Raw genomic sequence first — 27,641 nt, forward strand, 5'->3', positions numbered from 1 at the left:
AGAGTACCAGTAGGAAGAATATACTGTGGGGAAAATTGCACTGGCAAAATCCTATTTGGCAGCCTTGAGCTATTCTTCTGTTATTATCTCTATCAATGGGATACTTTTGGTTCACAGTGGTGAACCATCACGTGTGGGTGTGATGTGATGATTTTCCTCTGCATTCAGATTGACAGACTGTGCGCAACAGTATGCGTCCAGGATCCCTCAAAGACTCCAAATGCTGAAGAACTGGACAGCATGACGCTGCACACGTACATTGAGAAACACGCTTGGACTGCAGGTCAGTTTAAAGAGTGCCTTTAACCTTCTCATTGCCTCAATCTTTCTCAAGCAAACATGTCGAGCTCCTCTGGTGAGACTCCAGAGATTCAAGTTTGAGTTCCTCATATCTCATCTTCAAAAAGTAGAAAACAAGATTAGGAAAGAAAATAGTTTCCACTGCAGATAAATGTACCAATAAAATATGTGCAAGAATTTGCTCACAATGATGCATGCAAGCATAATGGTGGCATGGAACCGTGCTTTAATCCTTTGGGAATCTCCCCTGTCAGAAAATCTGGCATGCATTTGTCAAGATATTGCATTGTGGGTGCTGCATAGATTATTAATGATTAAATTCTTTACGCCAAATCAAGTGACTCACTGCATCGGCAGATTCATTGAGAGAAAACTAAAAAAGGCATCTACAATTGACAGGATAATTGCAGAAGTGATAATTACCATCCTCTCAGGTAGCTCTTTCATGTAGCAAGCTGAATTTTTGACAGTGTACTCTGTGTTGGTTAGCTCATAACAATTTTATACTGTCATTGTAGGAAAATGTGTATTATTATCGCATGTGTGAAGGCTATAGTATGTATTATTCCATGACAGAACTAAAAGAGGAAATCGGGCTGTGTAGCAGGTCTGTCTTTGGAATTGAGCCATCCCAGATGTCTTTCCTATTCTTCCTGATGTATGCTACAGCTGCTGGAGGGCTACTGAAGCTGCTGGAGAGCACTCCAGGTTGTGCTCAAGAGTTCAAGATAAAGGTACATACCTATTATCATTCCCCACACTCAATATTGTTGGCACAAGTGCTTTTTCAAAACTTCAGGCCACACTGACCTTTTTATTTATTTATTTTCTATTAAACTTAGCACCTCCCAATCCATGTCCCAAAAATCCCACTGCCTCCCTTTGTCCTCGAAATATTGATTCGCATTTAAAGCCGCAGTCTTGTATTGGATTTTTCCACTTTTTAAGTCCTCTGGAAGCATAAAACTTGTGTGATCCATTTTTGTGTTATTGCTTCAGAAACTTCTCTCCCTCCCAACAATGGTCATGTGTAAAAATGGGCTGAGAGCCAAAAAAGGGGCATAAAAAGTAATTGACAAAAGAAGGCCTTTGGCTAAATGGTGCAAAGTGCTTGATGTTTAAACCTATGTTTTAGCACACTTCCTGCACTTGTTATCATCTGGAGCTGTTTTCTTTTAATTGCATCCTCGCTATGGCCTGGAATGAGTACCGCAGCATCACTGAACATGACACGGCACCAAATGTGAACTGAAAAAAGCGTTTCAACTTAACAGAAACTTATTCCTGTGGTATTTTATCCTTCCTCTCGACCTCAGCACTTATTTGTGTGCATGTATCATTATCACTTCTTTGTTGTTTTTTTCTCTACTTAAGCAGCTGTGAACATTTGCTCATATTTTGTTTTACACTGGTGCAAAAACCCCCAAAACAAAACAAAAAACCTACCTGAAGTCAGTTTTCTGGCTTATGAAGACTAACCAGGAAACTTTTCCTAGAAATACACTTGAGAGCAATGCAAATTGAAATGTATAGAAAAATCGATCATTTGCAGGGGTCAAGTATTTTGTTAATTAATAATAATAGTTTTTAAGCACACCTTGAAGTCTAATATCTGCCTCTCCACAGGGAGGCACCCAACAGCTTTCAGAGTGTCTGGCAGACCGTGTTGGATGGAAGAATGTCCGGCTGGGTTGTGCTGTGACAGCCATATGGCAGGTAGGGTACAGTAACGACTCACTCAGGGATTGATGAGGCGCGACACAGAGATAACAGCTTCCTCAGTAGGGAAACAGGCTGTCTCATGTGAAGGCCCTGTCTGTTCTGCTTGAATGTCTCCTTTATCCACAGCTGAGAGACTAAGAGGGCTCCATGTAAATGCAGTGCTTCTCATCAATATATTTTCTTGTTTGAAAAAAAAAAAAACCAACAACCCACCCATAGCTACAGCCATCAACTTTGACACAAAATCTGTGCAGACATAAATATTCTACAAATATTTACTTTGAACAAAAACAAAAATAAAAGAAACACTTCACGTCTCTGAACCACAACTCATAGTCCCCTTCAGGTTGGATGACTATATATGCCTTTCCACACTCCGGGCTGTTTGTTCTCATTTTCACGCCCCACGCTCCCTCAACCTTTCTTAGTTATCACGGCTCTCATTAGTACCCGGTTATCTGCCTGGACTGGGAGTCATAGTTGCCACAGTTTACAGGCAGTAACCAAAATGTTCTGCATGCTCTGTTAGTTCAGTTAGTTCACTCTTTGGTGATTTTTACAGTTCAGTTGCTCGAGTTGTGTTTTATTTACATTTCCCTAGAAACCCTGATCCACCTGTGAAGTAGTCAAACTCGAACGTCAAGGAAGGTGGTAGGAAAGCAGACTACGCAGACATTTCAGGTTTCCAGACGTGAGCAATTTATTTACAGTGAACTTAATTTAATGTGTAACTTAACAAAACTTTCCCCCAAAGTAACTCAATTAACAAACCTCAACAGAACATGGATCTGGTAACACAGCTCACCTCTCCTCTCTCATCTGAATCTGGTAGAGACTGGCTTTAAATAGGGCCATCAGTTTCCCTTCAATTAGCCAAGGCAGTACCACTCACTTGAACTGAGGGATCTAAAACTCTACACAGATGATTAAAAAGACACAAAACGTCACACTTCTAATTGGCACATTTACACAACTAAATGGCTGTATTAAGGAAAAGAAAAAGATTCAACAAGTCCCTTTAAACCTTAACACAAACAAAAGGAAGCATTTCTATGGACAAAGAAACACTTCCACTTCGTTCGACCTGCTGATGTCACGTGTGACATCATCAGGACTTTAAAATGAGGAAATGCTAGGCAGGCGTTTCCCCACACCTGACCCTCATGAAGACTGAAAAGAAAGAGCATTATAAGTATGAACAAATTACTTAATCTGTAACATAATAAAATATAGAGAGACATGTAACTGAGTATTTGCCTTAATTTGCAGAATGTTTGATTTGCCGGCAATAGAACGCTTACACAAACAAACCCGGGATAGTGAGTGCAGCAATGTTACTTGACAAATAGCAAATCATAGCAAATAAATAGAAACAGAATAATGTGCATAATGTGCAAAAAAAAGGTAAACACATATGGGACAAATGGAGAGCATTGCAACTGCTCATCCACTTTGTCACACCAGCCCTCATTTCTTTGGATTTTGCTTCCAAGAAGCCAGACTTTCTTGTCATTTTTCAAAGTGGTCTTGAAAAATTGTTCTCCAGGCTTTGTAAAGGTCTTTCAAAGTTTTTGCTTTGAAGATTGGTGGCTTTTCCAGTCCAGTCCTTGTAATCATGAATCATTTAAGCATAGAAAGTGCACATAGCATGTGTGATTTATTTTATTTTCAACTTTAATTTATATATTTTATCTTATTCTTTCCCAGTTAAATTTACCCTTCATTCTAATTTGTTGTTGTACAGTCATTTCATTTTTAACTTTAATTTTTATATTTTATTTTATTCCTTCATAGTTAAATTGACCCTTTTTAATTTTCACATTTATTTCCTATCTTATTCATAGCATTTTTTTTTTGTTTCTTTAGGTCACGAGCAGTTGTGTAAGCATTTCACTGCACCGTTATCTCTAAACATAACAGACAACTTAGCAAAGAACCAGAGGTGGGACCAAGTCATTGTTTTGCAAGTCTCAAGTAAGTCTCAAGTCTTTATCCTCAAGTCTCAAGTCAAGTCTCAAGTAATGTCAGGCAAGTCAGAGTCCAGTCTCAAGTCACTGGTGTAAAAGTCCGAGTCAAGTCACAAGTCTGAAACTTTGAATTTCAAGTCCTTTCGAGTCTTTAAAAAAAACAAACGAAAAAATAATGTTGCAGTTATGCTAAATGTAAATATTAGACCATGTAATTTTTAAATCTGTGTTTTTCTCAACACATGACAAAATAGTGAACTTAGAAAATATACACAAATTGTGAAATTGCACCTCTTTAAAATGCAGCTCAATTAAACCTAGCTCCAAGAATAATTTTCACCGACAGTTCTGAGATAAGCTGCATGTTATTCTTGGATGCGGTTGTAGGACCGGCTTTAAAATCGCATGACAAAAATATCATACATATTAAAAAAAACTGTATCACCAACGTAGCCTGGACAACATTTGCTAGTTAGATGAAGTCAACTATCTCATCTTAGCATATTTATATGCATATTTATAATTATACGGTTCTTGGAGTGAGTGCACACACTCATGAAGTTTAGTAACTTCAGGTCACTGCAACAAGCCCAGGTACAGTTTACCGACAGATGGGTGCAGGACCTTGAAATGCACCGTGTAGAACGAAAGACCATCGTACGTATCATAAGTTTACCAGTCTCACAAATTGTCGTCATAAATACACATTCCTTAACCGTTTATTAATATAACCTTTGAGCTCAACGGTAATTAATTAGTAGTGGAAATAATTTCTGGTAGCGTTACAGAAATGTAGCAGTGACAACAATATTGTATGCTGTAATCACCGCGCGGATAGGAGGCGGCTGGCTTGACCGCGGCTCACAAATGACGGCTCACTTTACCGCAGTCTGTAATCGCACTGGGCAATTAGTGATACAAAAACCCTGTTTTATCCTGTGAATAAAAGTATATGTTTTTGTCAATGTACCATAATAACAGAAGCGAAACGCAATATTGTGTCAGGACAATTCACTATTTATGCACAATAAATAAAGGAGCATAGCGCGACAATTTCTGTTCAGCGCCAGACTTGCTTGTAACCTATATCACCAATTATGTTATGAAAATGACGCATTAACTACAACAGCAGACTGACCTTCGTGTAAATGCTTGGAGCAGACTAACCTGTGAGAGTTCTGGGACGTTATATTTGATCTTTGAATGGCTGCAATCCAGGCCATCCGTCGCGTCTTTGTTACTTCGGAAACATGGCTCGAACAATTTCTCTTCAACGACGTAATCCGATAACAACCGATCTCTTTACCCGTCGGCTTCCCGTGGCTGTCATGCGACCGGCTATTGCAGTTAATAATACAACAGCTTCTTGACATTTTTGTGTTTCTTTTTATTGCTGTATAACTGATTTTAATTGAAAGCCTGTGTGCGCTAGTACCGCTTGCCACGAGTTCCCAGAATCCTTTGCGGTTCTACCCGTGAATGACGTCACATTTTCAATCTCTATATAATATGCATGTTAAATTTTATATTTGGGGTAAAATATCAAGTCTTTTCAAGTAAACCGGTTCAAGTCCAATTCAAGTCCCAAGTCATTGGTGTAAAAGTCCAAGTCAAGTCACAAGTCTTAGAACATTTTTTCAAGTCAAGTCTAAAGTCATAAAATTAATGACTCGAGTCTGACTCGAGTCCAAGTCATGTGACTCGAGTCCACACCTCTGCAAAGAACCAATCTTAAATTGTACCTTTAGACACTGTGACACTAGCAGCTTGTCGCAAAAATACAATTTGTTCCCTTTTTTTGTTGAAACTATGAAAAATGCCAAATGTAACACAGTTTGACAGACATAAAATAGTATTTTTGCACCAACAAGTTTATTCCTAAAGACTTATTAGCTGACAAATCCTGGCATGATTTGCAGTGTTAGAAAACCTAGAAAACTGCTAGACAAGAGAAGAAGTGGAAGACCTTAAAAAAAAAAACTCTACAGCAGATGAACAGCATCTGAAAGTCATGCCCTCTTAATAGATATAGGGAAACATTCCAGCAAAGACCTGACACAGGACCTGAGAGATGCATCTGGCCCTCCAGGTGTTCCATCTACTGTTCACTGAAGCCTCATCAGAAGTTCTCAATGGAGGCAGTGTCAAGAAGCCATTCATAAGGAACAGAAAAGCTGGTTTACACAAGGAATGGACTGAAAACATCACCATTTGAAAAACATGTGATTGCCGATGGCATCCCTTTTCAGCATGAAAATAATCCCAAACACATTGCCAATGCAGTGAAAACACATCTACTGTAAACAGAAAAACACAATAGGACACAATCAGGCATGGTTTGGCCTCCCCAGAGCCTAGACTTCAACATAACTGAAGCAGTGTGGGATCATCTTTACTGAGAATGGAATAAAAGGTAACCAACATCCAAAGAACAAAGGAACCTGCACTTTTATTTATCTTTTTATAAAGATTTTCACAGACATACAAAAATCTTAAATTATGTTGTCTTTCATTGCAAATTTACTTCTTATAGACCAAAAATTTAAAAAGCTGCTCAAGAAAGAGGTTTTTTTTAATAAGTGTCTAAAGTAAAACAATCAAATGAAAAATATACTCAGTCCTGATAAATATTAATTACTTAGAAAATATCTAAAGGTAAAACTGCATCATTTATGAAGTAAATGGTCACAAAAAGGCAATAGCGTGTACTAGCACAGACTGGGTGAAAGACGGGGCACACCCTTGACATTTTGCCAGCCTATCAAAGCACTAACACGTATTGACAGACAAACACATTCACACTGACATTCACAGCTACGGGCAATTGGGAGTTTTCACTTCACTTAAGATGAAGCAAAGCACAGAAAGGAAACAAATACAGGCATGAGAAGCTCAAAATACTTCACACAGAGATGTCCCATTTGGTGAGGCTGCGATAACACTCAGGAACCTTTTGCCGACAGACATATGGCCTTGCCAAAAACAAAACAAAAAAATAAGAAAAAGATATCAGAAAATAAAAACACGATAACAACTGCATGTGACAAAATCTCACATTTGATTATAACATTTTCCAGCTGTAACTCTGGGAGTTATGCCTTCGCGAAGCATGGAGACAAACGGATTAAGAGTACTACTAAGGACTAGGAACAAATGCCAAGCTTCAGCCTCCTCTGAAAGCATTTTTTAGTAACCTTACCCTATTTCCCAATGTTGCCACTGAACAGTCAAAAATTTCAAGTTGAATTGAGGTTCAATCAAACACATATTTGAAAAACTGCTATTTTAACTGAAGAACGTGAAAGAATTCTTCCATTTTTGGTTTTTATAGCTTCATGTCATTGCAAGTCTGTTTGTAAAAATGGTCAATCAGAGTATGCTGAATCAGAAAGGAAGCAGTTTGTTTTTTCCCCCCTACAATTAAATGTTAATAAATAAATTAAAATAAAACTCACTGATTAAAAATACATGAGCACTGCTTTGCAGTTAGAGGTCAACCTCTTTGCCTGGAGAGTTAGGTGCACCAGTGAAAGTCATTGTTATTTTTCTTTCTCACACAGTGCAGACGTTCTGTTCTTTCTAACGTTCGCTGAGAATGATTATTTTACACCTAAATGCAGTTGAAATGAAAGCACAGCCATTATCTCTAACTTATGTGTCTGGTGAATCCATCAGACGCCATCTGAAGTTATAAAATCGGACCAGCTTCAATTTAAGGGATTGAAAAAAAAAATATTGCTTTACCTGCTGAGAAAAAAAGTCATTTTTATATGCAGACACCGACTTTCAGTGATTCAAATGTAATTGGACAATTGACTCAAAAGCTGCTTCATGGAGAGGTATGGGCTATAACTTTGTTACTTCTTCATACATTAAGCAGGTAAAGAGGTCTGGAGATGATTCCAAGTGAGGCATTTGCATTTGAAAACTGTTTCTGTGAACCCACAGCATGCGGTCAAAGGACCTCTCAATGTCACTGAAACAAGCCATTCTAACAAATCCATCAGGAAGATAGCACGGACATTTTGATGGCTCCACGATAAAGAAAGACCTCTTTACAACATCCAGAGGAGAACACTCTGCAGGGGGTATGCACATCATTATCCAAGCCTGTCATTAAGCAATAAGTAACTCAGAGTCATTCTGAATTTTTTATTAACAACATGTAAAGCGCAACATGGCTACAGGCTCCTGCATATATAAGCTACTGAGACCTCAGCCTCTCTAATCATCTGATCTGGGTCTTATATTTTAAGGAAAAAGACAACCACACAGCTGAGGTTTCAACTCCTAAACTTTGGAGTACCCCATCAGATTTACACAATCAGTGGTTTCTTTTACAAGCTGCTGAAAACTCTTTTTAATAGCTTGTCTTATCCTTAATCATCATTCTATTATTTTTGTCTATAACTGACATCTAATTTCACCTATGCTTGTGAAAGTATGTAGGAATAAATGGAAGACCATATGTTTGATATGACACGATATGTTTATCCAAAATGTGAAGCACTTTGTAACTCTGTGCTTTAAACAGTGCCACAAATAAAAGGTTGTTGTTGGTTTCTTAGGGATTAAGAGGGTAACTAAAAACCAGGTGCTGTTAATCAAAAGCATTTGATTAACTGATAATCAGTATGTGTGACCACCTCTATAAAAGCTTTGTGTTAACACAATACCACAATTTTCCAAGTTGTGAACATCTAGCAAATTAAGGTCACTGCCACTTACAGAAACAGCAAAAAAACCAAATAGTGAAAAACAAAGAGCTACATCTCAGATCTTTAGATGTAAATGTCTACATAAATTCCTACTTCTGATAGTTTGACACTGCCTCTACCTCCATAAACCACCATTTAAAAGTTGTTTCAATCAAAACTGAGACTGGTGAGTGAAACTATAGCATGTGATTAACATCATCATGATGACTACATCGATAATGGCAGAGGGGGTACTCTGCCATTATCGATGTAGTCATCATGATGCTGGGAATGGCCAATACCATTAGACTATGAGGATAGAGCTAACTACTCAAAGCAACTTTGCAATGATCAGCTGTGAAATAAATAGAAATAGACCAAAAACAAGACAGAAGAATTACCACAACCCCCTTACTACAGGATTTTCTTTTAATGTGCTGTAATGTAATGTACATGCTTTTATATACTGTATTTCTAGTCTCACTGACCACTCTGTGTAATCCAGACTTTTCTTCATTTAAAAAGATCTCTAAAAGCACATTAGTGGAATACTTAATGAACACAGACAAGTAAATATGATTTATCATTTAACAACTCTCCTCATAACTCATTCTCCAAGGACTACGGTTCACTTAATGTAACAAATATATACAACACATATATAACAAGATGATTATATAATGTGGCTTAATGGAAAACAAAACCCCAGAATTTAACCGTGGTGGGGAAAAAAGGTAATTCAACAGAACAAAGGGACAAACAACTGAGGGCAAGGAACTTCATTTTGTGTATACTGTATTGGTAATAAATTATATCCAAAATCGATCAAAGAAGTAACCTAAAACAGCTCTACCATATCAAACAAAATGAAATTTAGTTTTTAAAATAAAACTGTATTCCTGTTTGTGTTTAAACAGGATGCTGAGTGGGCCAGGGTGATGACTGCTACAGACACCTTCTTGTGCAGAGCTGTGATTGTCACCTGCCCCCCTCATTTGGCAGGTCAGTGTGCGTCTCCCACCACTGTCAACTTGCTAAATGAAATTCTCAGTGATGCAGAAGGCAAATATCCTTCTCACTCATCTGTCTGTCAAATGTGGCAAACTGTCCATCCATGCAGATAAATCTATGATTTTCCTAAATCTTCTTCAGCTCTAGAGTGTGGCAGCCACTTTGGCTGAAGTACACTCAGGTCTCCAGCTCATGGACTGCCTGGATTCGATTCTGAACCACAGCAAATGTTAAAGCCAAAACTTTAACTGGAGTCTAACATGACTTACAACTGAAAGCTGTGGGAAGTTGAAAGTGGCAAAGATGCCATTACCAACCTTTCTAAATTCAAGTTACCAAAGCAGGGAGTGCTTTACATATTTTGGACTGTTTGTAATAAGCTTTAGCTGAACCAAAATTCAAAGGAAAGCAATGCTATAAAATTATTTTTACAGACAGGTGATTTGTTTACTCGTGGCTGTCTGACAATATATGGGGATTTTTCTCAACCCTTGATTTATTTTCCTCATATGGAAATAGAGATACCTGCACCCCAGCATCTAATCAGCTACAGTAGAAAATTGTGTTGATGTTGATTGGGATTTGGATTTGATTTCTGCCTTCCAGCTGGTGCTTGTCATGTGTAGGACACACACCAAGGGTGGAGTTGATGCAGGTTGAAGTTGTGACTGGAAGCACACTTGGTTTTGCCAGGTTTGGAAAGGGCTGAAGCTAAATCCGAAGTGCAGGCTTATACTGAGTCTGTTCCTATTTGTACTAAGCTGGCAAAAGATCTGTCACTCAAAGCCTCATAGTCAGAGCCATGGACCAAAGCCAGGATCCTTAATGAGACAGGTCTGAGAGCAATGTTGAATTATGCAGCATGGATTGCTCTGGCAGTGTCACACTTTGGCCCTAAATCAGTGTGGGGAGGTTGACAGGGACTCTTGAAAGCCAAAGTCAACCCAGTGATTGAGACGACATCTCTCCCAAAAGAAGTTGGGTGTAAATTTAACAAAGGTTTGCAGCTTAAAGTCCTCTTTGTGACATGTTTCAGGTTGAATTTTCTGGGAACTGGGTAAACCTGGGCAGCTTTGTGATTTGTGGGTGTGAGAAAGAACAAGCCAGGTGGGATTGACGATAAAGACGAAATGATACCAAGTCTCTCTTTGACGGCTGAAGTCTAAAATTATATTTGCTGTATGCACAGCACCTGTCTCTTTTACAGATTTTTGGTGCTGACATTTCAATCGAATTGTAAAGTCACTGGAGTAATGGGCAGCTGGTTACAAAATGTGAAAACCCCCCAAACTTCCCGAGTCTACAGGATGCCTGGCATCAAGATGTGCCACTATATTCACACACACCAGGATTTGTTTTCTAATACATCATCTTAGACCTGTTCCTGGCTCCTGTATTTACCTCCCTGTTCATCCATCCATCTTTTGTAATGAGTCCCGTCAGGTTTTTTTTCTTTTTGATAGCCCTTCTTTCACTCATGTTCATGATTTATGAACTGTTTTGTCACACGGCATATTGAGATTGCTATGCATGAAAATGATGAATGTGGAATTAGGATCTGTTGCCATGTGTTAATTTTGAAATGTGGACATGCAAAATATTTGGATGTTTTTCTTGGCAAATAGTTTATAGGTTAGTATGTTTATAGAATCTGAGACTAGATACGATTAAGATAAAAATCCTGAAAAGCATTTTCAAATTTCTGTTTGTTTGTTTTTTAATATAATGCAATTAAGCATACCATCCAATATTCAGCAACAGTTACAGAGAGCTTTGCAGCTGCTAAATTAGCATTTAGTTTCACACCGTATTACTGTTTCTCATTTCAGGAAGCTCTTAGTAGAACATGCTGTGAGTGCACGCGTTTGTGTGGGCTTGTCTGTGTGTATTTATTTTGAAAGCGGTGAAGCTAAAGTTCTCAAAGACTGCAAACTCACAGTACCTGAGTATAGTGGGATGCATATCTCGTGCAGGAGGAGCTGCTCTAATTAGAAGAGGCTTGGGCAATGGTGAGGAAATGTGCCATTCAGGTCTGGTTTACACTAGTAGAAAAATGGGTAAACAGTGCATTAGCAATGATTTTGACAACTTACACTGCATGAGTCAGGATTCTAGGTCAGTATCTGCTGTGCTGTGAATGAAACTAATGGAGCCTAATTTAGGGATTAAACATGAAGTGGGAGCTAAAGTGATTGTGAAGATAATTAACGCACTGTGATTTTTATCTTGCTGAGTTTAAACTCAGTGGAAATAAATTTCACTCTCTCTTTATATTTTACATCTCTCCTGATGAGTAATATAGCAAGTGTTGAAGAACAAACAATCATAGCTATAATTTGCAAACCTTCATTGACCAATGGATAATTGCTATGGAAAATTTGGTCTCCTGGAAGGCTAAACCATGGTCGATATGAGCTTTTGTCATTGGAGATTGATTGTTACTGTTTTTTTTTTTTGTTGTTGTTTTTTTTTTTAGGTCAGTAGGGATGTTAGTTTTTGAAAGATAAAAATGATGATATAAAAAAAAAAAAAAGGGTCTGAAGTGACCATTTAACAAACTACATTTTTGGGGGTTAAACCTGATCATTAAAAAGCTGTGGTTAGTCCTTTGCATCCAAACAAATAGAAATGGTCACTGAGGCTTTAATGCACTGTGTGTGCAGTCAGTGTAGCTTGATTGTATTTAACCGATACAGTATAATCAAATAGGTTTGGTTTTTTTTTTAAAATGATATCTCCTCATCTCAAACATGCCATTCTTCATTTCTGAGCATTTTCAGCTGCCATGCCTTTATTGTGGTGGTAAAATATTCAGTGCTACAATAAATAATAGATAAAACTTGTCTGTATGGGCACTGCATAGTATGCATTTTAAAGGTATGATGGGATAACATCAGCAAACAACACAATACTGTAGTTGCCCTGAACAGCCCTGTAGTAATAGTTGTGCAGTCAAACAGTAATACGAAATATCAAGAAGTTGTTGCCCAGATAAGAGATTACTGCATAAAAGTATGTCTTAATTAGATTCTCATTTCTATTCAGAAAACTGTAAGGCATGGTTTCCTGGCACTAAAATTAGTAGTCAAGATTACAGTCAGGTATTCAGAAGCAATTAAAAGTCATTCAATATCAAAGCATAGTTAAATTAATTAGTAAACAAATTGCTTTGGACTCAGAGGTCATTGTCCTCAAGTCCACTTTTGCTTAGACCAACAGCAAACCTCGAACAGTGGTGTAGGTATGGATGGGGGAGGGTGTATATGTCGACTACTGCGCCTTCAATTTCAATAAGTGTCAAGGGGATGCATAGGTAATTCAATAAAGGGTCTGTGCTGTAACATGGCCATAGATACAGACCTCCATCTTTAACATTTTGTTTAAGTGGTTGATGAAGAGTGCTGCCCATCTCTAATGGCCTTACAGATTTATGATAGTAAGTAGCGACTGCTATTTCTTTGGTATTCATTTGTCATTATTACCTGTATCTTTTAAATTAGCTCTGGGTATGGATACCTCCCCAGGATTATGGCCAGAACTGTGATTTTTTCCTCCTTTGTTTCAATCAAACTGTCCCTGTATGTTGGCCCTGCGACAGACTGGCGACCTGTCCAGGGTGTACCCCGCCTCTCGCCCTATGACAGCTGGGATAGGCTCCAGCACCCCCCGCGACCCTGAAAAAGGATAAGCGGAAGCGAATGGATGGATGGATGGATGTTTCAATCAAACAGCTGACACATTAATTTATTTTTCTATTTTCAGATGCAATTATCTTAGCCAGTTACCTGGCAAGAAGGTGTGTGTGTCACTATTTTTTTTTCCCTTTTCTCCACAGCAGGTTGCTGAGGCTTACGCTGTGGACTGCTCTGTTGTTTTTGTGAGGATGGAAATGATTATCTTTTACAGCTTACAAAAAGACAGCCGGAAGTTTTCATACTTTTTAAAAGATTTTTTTTTGCACCACTCCTCATAAATTGCCATTCAGAAGCTGCATCTCTGAATCATCACCCCTTTGATGTTATGTCTTGATTTGAGTGGCTTTTCAAGTTTCACTTTCCTCATCCTTCTAACAGTCAAAGACACTGATAGTGCCAGTACCGTATGCTGTGCTAAAAATTCAGAATGAAAAAGTAATGGAAATTTTGAGGCCTTAGTTGCCGAAGGCAACCGCAGATGTGACTTGCAGGTCACATCCCGAAGAAATTGAGAAAGTGTGGTTACTGTTGTCCAGGAGTGCATTCACAAAAATTAAGTCAGAGAGGATCAAATGCCAGAATTTTTTTAAAAGGAAGGACATGAAATGAAGACAGACAGAATGACGATGAAAAATTGAAAGGAAACCACTCAGAGGGGAAGCAGTATCCTCAGATGTCAGAGTATTAAGGGTCAGGAACAAAAATTTGTGCAGATAGCTTGGACGCTATGAGATGCTCTTGAACTTGCCACTGTTTTGCATAGATGACAGTGTAATGCAAAAAATCACTGAATAGATGTAACACATGTCAAATTTTAAAAGGTCCATGCAGTCAAATAGAAATGATAATGTGAGGACAATGACTATCCGATCAAAACTAAAAATACTGTCAGCCCTTGAGTGTTGGACCCAGTGAGGAACCAAGAGACTATCATTGCCTTAAGTAAACCCATTTATTTAGTAATTAAATGCTCTAGAGTGAAGGATATTTTGTTATTGTCAAAGTGGCTTTTCCACTTTTATATCAGACAGGGAAAATCATCAGTATTTATCCTGTGTATATACTGAAATCTGTGCTCTCAAAGCTTTATGATTTAACCCACCTTTTCAGAAGATGCCAAAAACAAGGGGACCTCAACAGTAAAAAGAACAGAAATTATCGGATACCTTAAAAAGATAAGACAACAGTGTTATTTTTCTTTCTGCTGCAAACAGCTGATGGCTGTCTCAAATAGGAAAATTTGCTCGCACTCGCTCATGTTTATGTAAGTGCATAAATTGCCATTGCATTGTTCCTGTTTTATACTTTTACCTATGTCGCCTTGATTTGACTGTGATTTTGAGTTGCGGTAGCAAAGTTCCACAAAAGTGTCACAACAGATTAGCATATTTATGAGCGGATGATTTCACTGCACTTTTGTGTTCAAAAGCGTGAGATGCCAGTGCATGTATTTACTTATCTGCAATTCAACAGCTGTCTGACAGAAATGTGGTAAAAGACATCCCTTGCCATCAACTTAGCAATGCATGGTGTCAAAAATAGTATTATGGATAGATACCACTTGACAGGTCTTATGTCATGTGTACAGTGCCGTCAATTGAATGTCTAGGTGCCCATGTCAAATTAGTTTTGAGCCACTTATCATGTCACTGTTTTTCAATTATACTGCTTCAAGATCATAAATTTTGTTCTGCATTGAGGGCATTATTTTGAGGTTGCTGACAGGCCCTTGACGGTTTCAAAATGATGTTTCACATCTTCCAGTGGTTCATTCGTTAAAAGCCTGGCTTCTAGCCAGATGTTGGTACACTTGCCAGGACAAGCACAGAAACAGCTTGCCTTCTCTTTATGCGTGACATACGCTAACTCTAACAGTACTGATGAAGTTACTTGACTGCCTTCACATCAGTGAGATTGAGCTTTAACAGATGTAAGCACTGTGATTAGTACTCTGAAGCCAAGCAGCAGAGAGAGTTGCAGTAGGTCATGGCAATTTATTTAGAAGGTCATTAATGCTAGTCAGTGATTAAAGATAAAGCCTGATCAATAGAAGGATTAGCTCCTGAGTTCTGTCTTAACTTTAGTTCCTTTACTCTGTGTTTCAAAATAAAAAAAATAAAAAAAGTAGACTAGTCCTATGTGTTATAGTATGGTTTATAGTAAAGCGCATGAAGTAAGATTAGTGAAGGTGATGCACTAGAGGGCAGTTTTTGGGGCATCTGTCAGTAAGGAGGTAGAACAGGCTGTCTACCAATCAGAAGGTTGGTGGTTCAATCCCCAGCTCCTCTAGCCTGCATGGCAAAATGATGCAGTGTGAGTGTGTGAATATCAAGTTAGGACATAGAAAAAAAGCAACTCTATGAATGTGTGAGTGAATAAGGCTTGAAATAAAAATACTTTAAGTGCTAAAATAGATATGAAAACCACTCTGTTTATTTAAGTACTAGTCCAGATTAAGATTCATGGTTTACCTTTGTTTTCCCACCAGCAAAGATCAACTACCAACCAGCCCTGCCCAGCCAGAGAGAATTCCTTACTCAGAACATGCCTGTGGGTCATATGATAAAATTCATTATTACCTACAAAATGGTAAGTAGAAAAAAAAAACAAGAACACACAGAAGCAATGTTTATATGATTAAGGTTATGATGATCTAATCAAGAAGCATTTGTTTTAAATGATAACTCTTTTCCCTTCAAATCTGTTGGGCCAAAGTTACATATAATTCACTCCAATTAATTTGGTAGTTACCACATTTAAGACTGATTGGCTATGGTCGATAATGAAGTTGGTTGTAGATTAAAAAGGTTTTATGTGACTATATATTAGGGGTGCAACGATATTTGTATCGATATTGAACCGTTCGATACAGTGCTTTCAGTTCGGTACGCATATGTATCGAACAATACAAAATTTGTAATTTATTTTATCAACTTTCCTTCTATGCTGTCTGTGTTGAGCGCTCAGTGAATCTGCGTTCGACTACTCCGCCTAGGCTGCACTGTCGAGTGCAGATCCACTGAGTGCTCAACACAGACAGCATAGTCAGAAGGAAGAGCGCAGGGCAAGCTAGTGAGACAGAAGTTAAGCTCTCCTTGCAACATGGCAAATTGAACCTCCCCCACCCTCATTCAGATCTGGCCTTTGGAATTATTTTGGTTTTCATGTGACCTATGACCCCGAAGGTAAGCGCGTCATGGACTAAAGTAAAACAGTATGTTGGATGTGCCATGCAATGCTCAATTACATGGGTGGGAGCTAGTGTGTTAGCGTAGTTAGCCGAACTGAGCCTCCACGTGTACAAACCATGACGGGGGGTCATGGAGCCAAAAGTCCGGCAGTTTCAGCGCCACAGCGAACGTAGCTGCAACAGGAGGCGGAGGTCCGGCGGCCGCTGATGCATCCATAGCGGAGTCTGCGTTATCTACGGCCCGTTGCATGCTTGAGTCAGGGGTCACCAATGTGGAGGTAAGCATCAACGACACAGAGCTCTCAGTTCTCACTCCTTCTTTATTCGTCTCCAACATCAACTGCGCATATCGCGCCACAAAACACAGGAACACACTTCCTATACACCGGGTGTGAGTGGAGTCCTCTAGTGGTCCACCACAATATATATATATATATATATATATATATATATATATATATATATATATATATACACACACACACACTTATTAGGGGTGCAACGATACTCGTATCGATATTGATCCGTTCGATACAGTGCTTTCGGTTCGGTACGCATATGTATCGAACAATACAAAATTTGTAATTTATTTTATCAACTTTCCTTCTGACGATGCTGTCTGTGTTGAGCGCTCAGTGGATCTGCGCTCGACAGTGCAGCCTAGGCGGAGTAGTCGAACGCAGATTCACTGAGCGCAGGGCAAGCTAGCGAGACAGAAGTTAAGCTCTCCTTGCAACATGGCAAATTGAACCTCCCCCACCCTCATTCAGATCTGGCGTTTGAAATTATTTTGGTTTTCATGTGACGTATGACCCTGAAGGTAAGCGAGTCATGGACTAAAGTAAAACAGTATGTTGGATGTGCCACGCAATGCTCAATTACATGGGTGGGAGCTAGTGTGTTAGCGCAGTTAGCTCGTTAACGTGTTGGCCGTCCAGCCCCATGCACGGGGCGATCCGCGGTAGCTCATTAACGGAGATTTGCCGTGTTGTGGCGTTAATGTCATTTCAACGAGATTTACGGTGACAGCACTAGTGGGAACACAACGAATATGACTGCACATTTACGCCGACAAACAACAAGCACGCATGCTACAAACTTTACCCGAGTTATTTAGACAGCCGTTAGCACATGATTCTCCTTATGGGGACCTGATATGTTTAATATGCTGCTGAGAATATAGCCCAGAAGAAGCGTATAGTATATCTTTTATTTTGGAAAGAGCCATTTCTCTGTAATAAACTCTCTTTTCCAAAGATGAGTGATTCCTCAATCAGATACAGGGCTCACAAAATTGCTAGCCCGACGTCCCGGGCCTAGTGATTTTTCCAGTCGGGCTACCAAGATCTATCTCTGCCCTGCCCGTCGGCCTATCGTGGGAAGGAAAAATATTGTTACAACTTTGTTTTATTGATTTCAACAATGACGTACAAAGTTAGCAACAGCTAAGTCAATCTTGATTTCAGAACAGTGGTATGTCCATTATACCCTCCAACCCCCCAACCCGAATTCTCCCCCTACCAGGTCCACACTAGACAAAACACCGCAGAGAACCAGTCTCTGCCCACACACAAAAAAAAAACAAAAACAACATCTCAGGACCCATACACATAACAAGCATAACCCCCCCCCCCCCCCGGCAACCAAACAAACAAACAAAATCAAGCAAAGCAAAAAAAGAGAAAACAAAAGCAGAGAAAGTACCAAACAAAGCAAAAGGAAAAAGAAATAGATAAGGTATAAGTAAGATTTAAAAAAGACAAAACAAAAAAAACAAAAAAAACCATTATAATGTAGCTTCGCTCAGTTCACTTCAGACTCAGGAAGTAAAGTAATGGTGTCCACCAGCAAGAGAAATGATTTCCAGATTTTGTTAAATTCCCTAATAGAACCTTTTAGAGAGAATCTAAGTTTTTCCAACTTTAAGTTAAAGAGTACATCTCTCACCCAATGATCATGAGTTGGGGGGTGGGGAAGCTTCCACTTCAACAGAATAAGCCTCCAGGCCAGTAAAGTGGTAAAGGCTAGGGCCTGTTTGAGGGGACCAGATAAGTTCAAGTCAGGAGGAATGCCAAAAATTGTGGAGAGTGGGTTAGGAAGGACAGTCTGGCCATATGCTTGGCTAAGTGTGTCGAATATATTCCTCCAAAATGCACTCCATTTCGAACAAGACCAAAACATGTGGACATGGTTGGCAGGCGATAGTCCGCATCTGCTACAGGCATCACTGATGGTTGGATAGATTTTAGATAATTTTGCGTTTGTATAGTGTACTTTATAGACCACCTTGCACTGAATCAAAGCATGGCGAGCACAAATTGAGGACGAGTGAATCAATTTCAAAGCATTTGGATTATCTCCAATAAAGGTTGGAGAAAAAGGGAGTGGTGAGCTGAGTATTGATGATAATGAGTAACAGCTAGATGCAGTTTCCATTTGTACCCAGACTGTTGCAGGGGGGTCGTTATGAACCCAATGTAAAAGTTTTTGTATGTTAGCTGCCTAATAGTAGTGTCTAAAATTGGGCAGACCAAGACCACCGTCACTTTTAGAGGACTGAAGAATAGACTTGCGAATTCTAGCTTGTTTCCCTCCTCATACAGTGGGGCAAAAAAGTATTTAGTCAGCCACCGATTGTGCAAGTTCCCCCACCTAAAATGATGACAGAGGTCAGTAATTTGCACCAGAGGTACACTTCAACTGTGAGAGACAGAATGTGAAAAAAAAAATCCATGAATCCACATGGTAGGATTTGTAAAGAATTTATTCGTAAATCAGGGTGGAAAATAAGTATTTGGTCAATAACAAAATTACAACTCAATACTTTGTAACATAACCTTTGTTGGCAATAACAGAGGTCAAACGTTTACTATAGGTCTTTACCAGGTTTGCACACACAGTAGCTGGTATTCAGGCCCATTCCTCCATGCAGATCTTCTCTAGAGCAGTGATGTTTTGGGGCTGTCGCCGAGCAACACGGACTTTCAACTCCCGCCACAGATTTTCTATGGGATTGAGGTCTGGAGACTGGCTAGGCCACTCCAGGACTTTCAAATGCTTCTTACGGAGCCACTCCTTTGTTGCCCGGGTGGTGTGTTTTGGATCATTGTCATGTTGGAAGACCCAGCCTCGTTTCATCTTCAAAGTTCTCACTGATAGAAGGAGGTTTTGGCTCAAAATCTCACGATACATGGCCCCATTCATTCTGTCCTTAACACGGATCAGTCGTCCTGTCCCCCTGGCAGAAAAACAGCCCCATAGCATGATGTTTCCACCCCCATGCTTCACAGTAGGTATGGTGTTCTTGGGATGCAACTCAGTATTCTTCTTCTTCCAAACACAACGAGTTGAGTTTATACCAAAAAGTTCTAGTTTGGTTTCATCTGACCACATGACATTCTCCCAATCCTCTGCTGTATCATCCATGTGCTCTCTGGCAAACTTCAGACGGGCCTGGACATGCACTGGCTTCAGCAGCGGAACACGTCTGGCACTGCGGGATTTGATTCCCTGCCGTTGTAGTGTGTTACTGATGGTGACCTTTGTTACTTTGGTCCCAGCTCTCTGCAGGTCATTCACCAGGTCCCCCCGTGTGGTTCTGGGATCTTTGCTCACCGTTCTCATGATCATTTTGACCCCACGGGATGAGATCTTGCGTGGAGCCCCAGATCGAGGGAGATTATCAGTGGTCTTGTATGTCTTCCATTTTCTGATGATTGCTCCCACAGTTGATTTTTTCACACCAAGCTGCTTGCCTATTGTAGATTCACTCTTCCCAGTCTGGTGCAGGTCTACAATACTTTTCCTGGTGTCCTTCGAAAGCTCTTTGGTCTTGGCCATGGCGGAGTTTGGAGTCTGACTGTTTGAGGCTGTGGACAGGTGTCTTTTATACAGATGATGAGTTCAAACAGGTGCCATTCATACAGGTAACGAGTGGGGGACAGAAAAGCTTCTTACAGAAGACGTTACAGGTCTGTGAGAGCCAGAGATTTTCCTTGTTTGAGGTGACCAAATACTTATTTTCCACCCTGATTTACGAATAAATTCTTTACAAATCCTACCATGTGAATTCATGGATTTTTTTTTCCACATTCTGTCTCTCACAGTTGAAGTGTACCTCTGGTGCAAATTATTAAATTGTGCACAATCGGTGGCTGACTAAATACTTTTTTGCCCCACTGTATGAAATGTGACAGAATCTTTTCTAACTTGTCAAAAAATGCCTTGGTAAGAAGAATCGGAACATGTTGAAAAAGATACAAGAATTTTGGGAGGACACTCATCTTTATCAGGTTAACTCTCCCTGCCACTGACAATGGTAGAGAAGTCCAGTGGTCACAATCTTTCCCAACATTTTCTAGTAGGGATAGAAAATTCTCCCTCATCATTTTATGTATAGAAGAGGAAATGAAAAACCCCAAATATCTAAATCCGGTTTCTGTCCACTTAAAAGGCACTATTGAGTGGGGAAGAGCTCTGGCCAGGGAATTGAGGGGTTGCAACTCGCTTTTTTGATAATTGACCTTATATCCTGACAGTGTACCATATTGGTCCAGTATGTCAAAAAGCACCGGGAATGAGTTTAGAGGGTCAGAAATGTACAGGAGCAAGTCATCTGCATAAAGGGAGAGTTTGTGAGTCACACCACACCTTGTAATGCCTTTAAATCTATCCTCTAAACGCAGCCATATTGCAAGAGGCTCGATAGCAATGGCGAATAGGAGGGGTGAGAGAGGGCACCCTTGCCTAGTGCCCCTCTCAAGTGGAAAAGGCAAAGACAAGTTGTTGTTAGTACGAATACAGGTGGATGGCGAGGAATATAGTAGCTTAACCCAGAGAATAAAGTCAGCCCCTAAGCCAAACCTATCCATCACCTCATAGCTCCACTCGACGCGGTCGAAAGCTTTCTCCGCGTCAAGAGATACCACAACCTCTGGAATCGAGTTGCACGATGTATGGATAATATTCAAGAGGCGTCTTGAATTGTCATATGAGTGCCTGCCGGCCATAAATCCCGTCTGGTCAGAGGCGATAATTTGTTACAGAACACGTTGTAGCCTAAGTGCGAGGATTTTAGATAGTATTTTAAAATCAATATTTAAAAGAGAAATTGGTCTGTAACTGCTGCACAACAGAGGATCCTTGTCCTTTTTCAAGATTAAACAAATAGTAGCTTCGGACAAAGTCTTGGGTAATTGACATTTTGAAAAGGCTTCATTATACATATCTTTCAACAACGGTGCCATAAGATCAGAATTGACTTTATAGTATTCTGCAGAGTAACTGTCAGGGCCCGGCGATTTACCTGTGTTTAAGGATTTAATGGCTTCTTGTACCTCTACTACAGTAATAGGTCCCCCTAATCCCTTCGTCAGATCTCTATCTATTCTTGGAAAATGTATATTTTGGAGAGTTTCTTCTGATAGAGGGGGAGAGCTTGAAGTGTACAGATTGGAATAGAAACTTACAAATACTTCATTAATTCCCTCTGGGTCCGATATTATGTCACCAGCAGCAGACTTGACCTTTGGGATTAGCTTGGAGGTTCCTTCGGCACTGGCTTGATAAGCCAGAAGTTTCCCTGCCTTGTTTCAAAAAAGCGTTGCTTAGTCTTAATTAATTATAAATTTAAAATAAATGTTAGAATCCACAAGGGGGTTCTTTATAAGTCTGCACTTTGCTTGATTAAGAAAATATCATATGTTACAGTGACATGTGGGGAAATTAACAGCTGATTTTAATTGCAGACAAAACTTGTATATCAATAACAAAACAAATTGCAGTTTCCGGTGTAGAAAAAGTTTAAAAATATTTATTTGGTAAGCAGAAGTCTTTATCAGACAGCAAATAACTAACTTGACACATTTATACATCAATCTGACAACAATCTGTACAAAAAGCTTCGAGCACATGAAATTTGATTTGTGTAATCTAATCCATTTTGCACTTCCACTACAACACCACAGTTAATTAACAAAATGCTTCTGTGCCTTGTTAAGTAACTGAAATTGTCAGCTGTACAGAACATAAAACAATTTGTGCTCATGCAAACATTTATTTGATCAGTGTCTTGGCAAGATGCACTAAGATTCCAATAAACACATGGAAAAACTGCTCACTGATAGACAATATGGTGTCATTTTTACTCTGCTCCTGTGCATCTGCAGAAATTCTATAGTCTCAGATGTATGGAGACCTTACTTTTATCAATTACGATCATGAGTTGTAGCCCAGGAGCCATGAGTCATATGTCTGAGATATACATGTTTAAAAAGGTTAAATATAATAGATGTAAAGCATATACATTTCCCTGACAGGCTGAAGAAAATAAGAGTATACGTGAATGGAAGGGAAACAAATCATCACGAGAAACAAAGTTCATTGTTTGTAGCTCTTGAAAAGAGCACCATTATTTCTTTGTGCACAGTATTATCACGGCTGGTGGGTCAAGACATAGACACCAAAGGATGCCTTGTGCCTAATTTGGCTGCCAGCTGCCTCTGACTATTCATGTATAAAAGTACAAAAAACAACATTCCCGTGGTGTAGGTGCACCCATTTGCTTTATCAGATGTTTTAACACTACCGTTGTGTGGTCTTACATGTGTATGTGCAACTACTTTCATCCTGCTCTAATGTCAACGTGAAAATGCTCTTTAACAACTTGGTGAGCGACAAAACTATCTAATTTTCCCTACAAAATACCTCTGTTGTTGACCTTAATGGTTGTTTTTAGTATTTTGAACATCTAAATCCGTGGTTCTAGTGTTCCATTTCATTTCTGCACTTTATTTTAGCCAATTTCTGGTTAAATCTGGTTTGCATTATTTATTTATTTATTTTTTGGGAGTAGTAATTAAACATTTTTTTGCAGGTTTTATAGGGAAAAACAAAAACCAAACAGCTGAATTTCCACTCACCTGTGCTACTCTGGGATTTGGAAATCAAACCTGATTGCAGCAAAAACACCTGATTCACCTAGTATTTTCCAACACATAGCACAACCTCCAAATCAAATCAAATCAAATCTCTTTTATTGTCACATCACATGTGCAGGTACATTGGTACAGCACATGTGAGTGAAATTCTTGTGTGCGAGCTTCACAAGCAACAGAGTTGTGCAAAATACAATAACATAAACAGGCAAAATACAAGAATGGCTACATCTGAAACTAATAAATATATGTACAATATATAATAGTATATGCATTTCTGGATGTGTATACTAAATATTTTTCTACGTGTGTGTGTGTGTGTGTGTGTGTGTGTGTGTGTGTGTGTGTGTGTGTGTGTGTGTGTGTGTGTGTGTGTACACATATTTTACAAATTAAATAGAGTAAACAATAAATAAAATATATAAAATAAATAAAATAAAATATACAGAGTGAGACATGTGCAAAACAGTGGCATTTATATACAGTGTGGAGTGCATAATGTTAAAGTTCCAGTAGTGAAGCTGAGGTGTCTATGACGTGTTCAGCAGTCTGATGGCCTGGTGGAAGAAGCTGTCTCTCAGTCTGCTGGTACGGGACCGGATGCTGCAGAACCTCCTTCTTGATGGAAGTAGTCTGAACAGTTTATGGCTGGGGTGACTGGAGTCCTTGATGATCCTCCCCGCTTTCCTCAGGCACCGCTTCCTGTAGATGTCTTGGAGGGAGGGAAGCTCACCTCCAATTATCCGCTCAGAGCACCACACTACTCGCTGGAGAGCTTTGCAGTTGTAGGCGGTGCTGTTGCCATACCAGGTGGTGATGCATCCAGTGAGGATGCTCTCAATGGCACAGTGATAGAAGGTCCTGAGGATGCGGGGGCTCATGCCGAATCTTTTCAGTCTCCTGAGAAAGAAGAGGCGCTGCTGCGCCTTCTTCACTGTTTTGTTTGTGTGTACTGACCACGTAAGATCCTCAGCCAGATGTACACCAAGGAACCGGAAGCTGCTCACTCTCTCCACAGCAGTGCCGTTGATGGTGATGGGGGTGTGTACTTCTCTGCACCTCCGGAAGTCCACTATCAACTCCTTTGTCTTTGCGACGTTGAGGGTGAGATGGTTGTCTTGACACCAGTGGGTCAGGGCGCTGACCTCCTCCCTGTAAGCCGTCTCATCACTGTTGGTGATAAGACCCACCACTGTAGTGTCGTCTGCAAACTTCACAATGATGTTGGAGTTGTTAGTGGCTGTGCAGTCGTAGGTGTAGAGTGAGTATAGGAGAGGGCTCAGTACACACCCCTGTGGAGCACCAGTGTTCAGTGTGACGGGGGATGAGGTGATGCTGCCCAGTCTGACCACTTGGCGTCTGTCAGACAGGAAGCTAAGGATCCAGCTCCCCCACCCTCATTCAGATCTGGCCTTTGGAACTATTTTGGTCTTCATGTGACGTATGACCCTGAAGGTAAGCGCGTCATGGACAAAAGTAAAACAATATGTCGGATGTGCCACGCAATGCTCAATTACATGGGTGGGAACTACTGCGTTAGCGATCCGCGGTAGCTCGTTAACGGAGATTTGCCGTGTTGTGGCGTTAATGTCATTTCAGATTAACCCTGACAGCACTAGTGGGAACACAGCGAATATGACTGCACATTTACGTCAACATCATCCTAGTGCAAAGACAAGTGGAAGCAGACAAAAACAACAAGCATGCATGCTACAAACTTTGCCCGAGTCATTTAGACAGCTGTTAGCACATGATTCTCCTTATGGGGACCTGATATGTTTAATATGCTGCTGAGAGTATAGCACCGCAGCAAATTCCTAATGTTGTAAACCTCAACATCTGGCAATAAACCCATTCTGATTCTGATTCTGATTCTGATTCTGAGAGTATACCCCAGAAGAAGTGTATAGTATAGCTTTTATTTTGGAAAGAGCCATTTCTCTGTAATAAACTCTCTTTTCCAAAGATGAGTGATTTCTCGATCAGATAGATTTATTATTTTATCCCTTTGTTTAAGCAACATTAAATTTAAAAACTGTACGTTTGAGTTAAAATATATATTTATAATTTTAATAACTGACAAATTAAAAAAGCATGAAAATATTTTTGTATCAAAAAAATATCGAACCGTGACACCAATGTATCAAACCAAACCGTGAATTTTGTGTATCGTTGGACCCCTAGCCACAGCTGCCCTGGGGCAGACTGACAGAAGCAAGGCTGCCATATCGCGCCATCGGCCCCTCTGCAGGACACCGGCCCTCGAGGCCTGGAGTTGGACACCCCTGGTGTAAAGGAACTTGACTAGCCTGCACAGAGTCCTGGTCTCCACCTGATAGAACACCTCTGGGATGGGATTAGAGCACAGACTGTGAGACAGACTGTCTCATCTAACATCAGTACCTGACTTCACAAATGTGCATGCGTAAGAATGGCCAAAAATTCCCTAAAACACACTCATAAGTAGGGATGGGTATCATTTAGGTTTTATCCGATACCAGTACCAAACCGGTACTTTTGGAACGGTGCCGGTGCTTAAACTGTGCTTGAACCGGTGCTTAAAGAATGAAGAACACAAACTTTGTCCAAAACCCTCTCATGTTCAGCTGTTTTTTTGTAAAAAGATAACAATGTTAGCCTTTTCTGCAGCTATAGGGGATTTATGGTATCACTCTTGGCTGGAAGCAGTGTTTAAACAATGGGGGAAAAAAAACTATCCAAAAACCTCTCATGTTTAACTGTTTTCCACTGTTTCTTTGGTCATTTTAGCTTTTTTGGCCAGGGTGAAGGGAGTATCTGCCATCAAACAAGAAGACAGCCGCATGTAACTACGAGGTGTTTGCTAGTTCACCTTACGTGCATTAATGTAATAACGTGGTTAGCCTACTCAACGTAAATTACACATGGACAACATTAAGCTACTCACGCAGAGAAGAACAGCTGCTGCTGCCATCATCACCCGTCATCATTTCTGCTACACTGGCAGGGCTAGGGGCCAGGACTCTCCTCTTCGGGTTTTTGGGGGATGTTGCAAACTCCGGGACCGATAACAGGCAACCCACCCGGAGTAGATGTGCTTGGTGTGAGGTCTCGCAGCAAGCTATCAAATACGGTGCATTTCTCGGCTTTTAAAAAAAAAACCACTATGCGTCGCCAGGTGTTTCATCAGATTCGAGGAGTTACCTCCTTTGCACAGTATCACCTTAAAGCACTTGTTGCAGGCTGCTGAGTTTGCATCTTTTGCTGTGAAGTACAGCCAGACTTTTGACCGGTTCGCCTTGGGCGTTTTTAATCTGTATTTCTGCTCTAAAAGAACGTACGTACCTGGGCCTGCCTACTACGCTCGCAAAGGTAAAATGATTGGCTGGAATCCAAAGTGTGTGACATCTCAGGAAAAAAAAGCACCGAAATAAAGCACAGAAATGTGCGCTGCTTTTCGGTCTGGTTACTACCGTTTATGTCAGAACGCACCGGATGCCGGTACCCATCCCTACTCATAAGCCTTGTGAAAATCCTTCTCAGAAGAGTTAAAGCTGATATAGTTCCAAAGGCCAGCACACATCAAAGATTAAACCCTATGGATTAAAAAAGGGATGTTACTCCAGTTCAGTTTTGTGCATCTGTGAAGGCTTTTGGCAATATAGTGCATTTGTCTTGTCAGAATCTGCTTTCTCTTTGGATTGTTTCTAGAATAGGAAATAATGTGAACTTAAACAGCATATTGGATGCTCGTTTAGCATTTGAATTAGCCTGGGAGAGTTGATATGCCCTATGTAGATAATAGATGAATTTGTCATAAAGTATATAAAACATAAAAAATATCAAATATAAAAAATAAAAGCTTAATTTCAATCACAATGTAAGCACATTTTGGTTGAAATCTATTTAGCCTTTTTGTGGGTGGCTGTTGGGGTTCTTAGCAGTGAATAACTAATCAAGATCCAAAAAGGAAACTGTAATTGAAACCAAGTCTCCAGTAATCATGTATTAAGCAAAGTCATTATTTATTTTGAGCAAAAATACAATGGAAATAATTAAAAGAGAGAATACAAATTCAAAGCAAGATCCAGAAATATGCTTTCAGAATCACAGTTGCCATTATACAATGACACTGATCACAATGT

General features: G+C 39.8%; 2 protein-coding genes across 2 annotated transcripts in view; one reads left to right on the forward strand and one right to left on the reverse strand.

Moving 5' to 3' along the window:
- The window catches only part of vsig8a (V-set and immunoglobulin domain containing 8a), a 92,555-nt gene that overhangs the window by 40,267 nt on the left and 24,647 nt on the right, over positions 1-27,641 (reverse strand). The gene's annotated exons all lie outside the window — the stretch shown is intronic.
- LOC113025979 (putative flavin-containing monoamine oxidase A) overlaps positions 1-27,641 on the forward strand; it is a 58,602-nt gene that overhangs the window by 8,880 nt on the left and 22,081 nt on the right. Inside the window, exons 4-8 of the mRNA XM_026174310.2 lie at positions 169-283; positions 877-1,034; positions 1,927-2,016; positions 9,604-9,688; positions 15,881-15,981. Of these exons, the coding sequence (XP_026030095.2) occupies positions 169-283; positions 877-1,034; positions 1,927-2,016; positions 9,604-9,688; positions 15,881-15,981 (549 nt within the window). The remainder of the gene's footprint in view (positions 1-168; positions 284-876; positions 1,035-1,926; positions 2,017-9,603; positions 9,689-15,880; positions 15,982-27,641) is intronic.

The sequence above is a fragment of the Astatotilapia calliptera genome, chromosome 7 (genome assembly GCF_964374335.1).
Source record: "Astatotilapia calliptera chromosome 7, fAstCal68.1, whole genome shotgun sequence".
Taxonomy (NCBI): Eukaryota; Metazoa; Chordata; class Actinopteri; order Cichliformes; family Cichlidae; genus Astatotilapia; species Astatotilapia calliptera.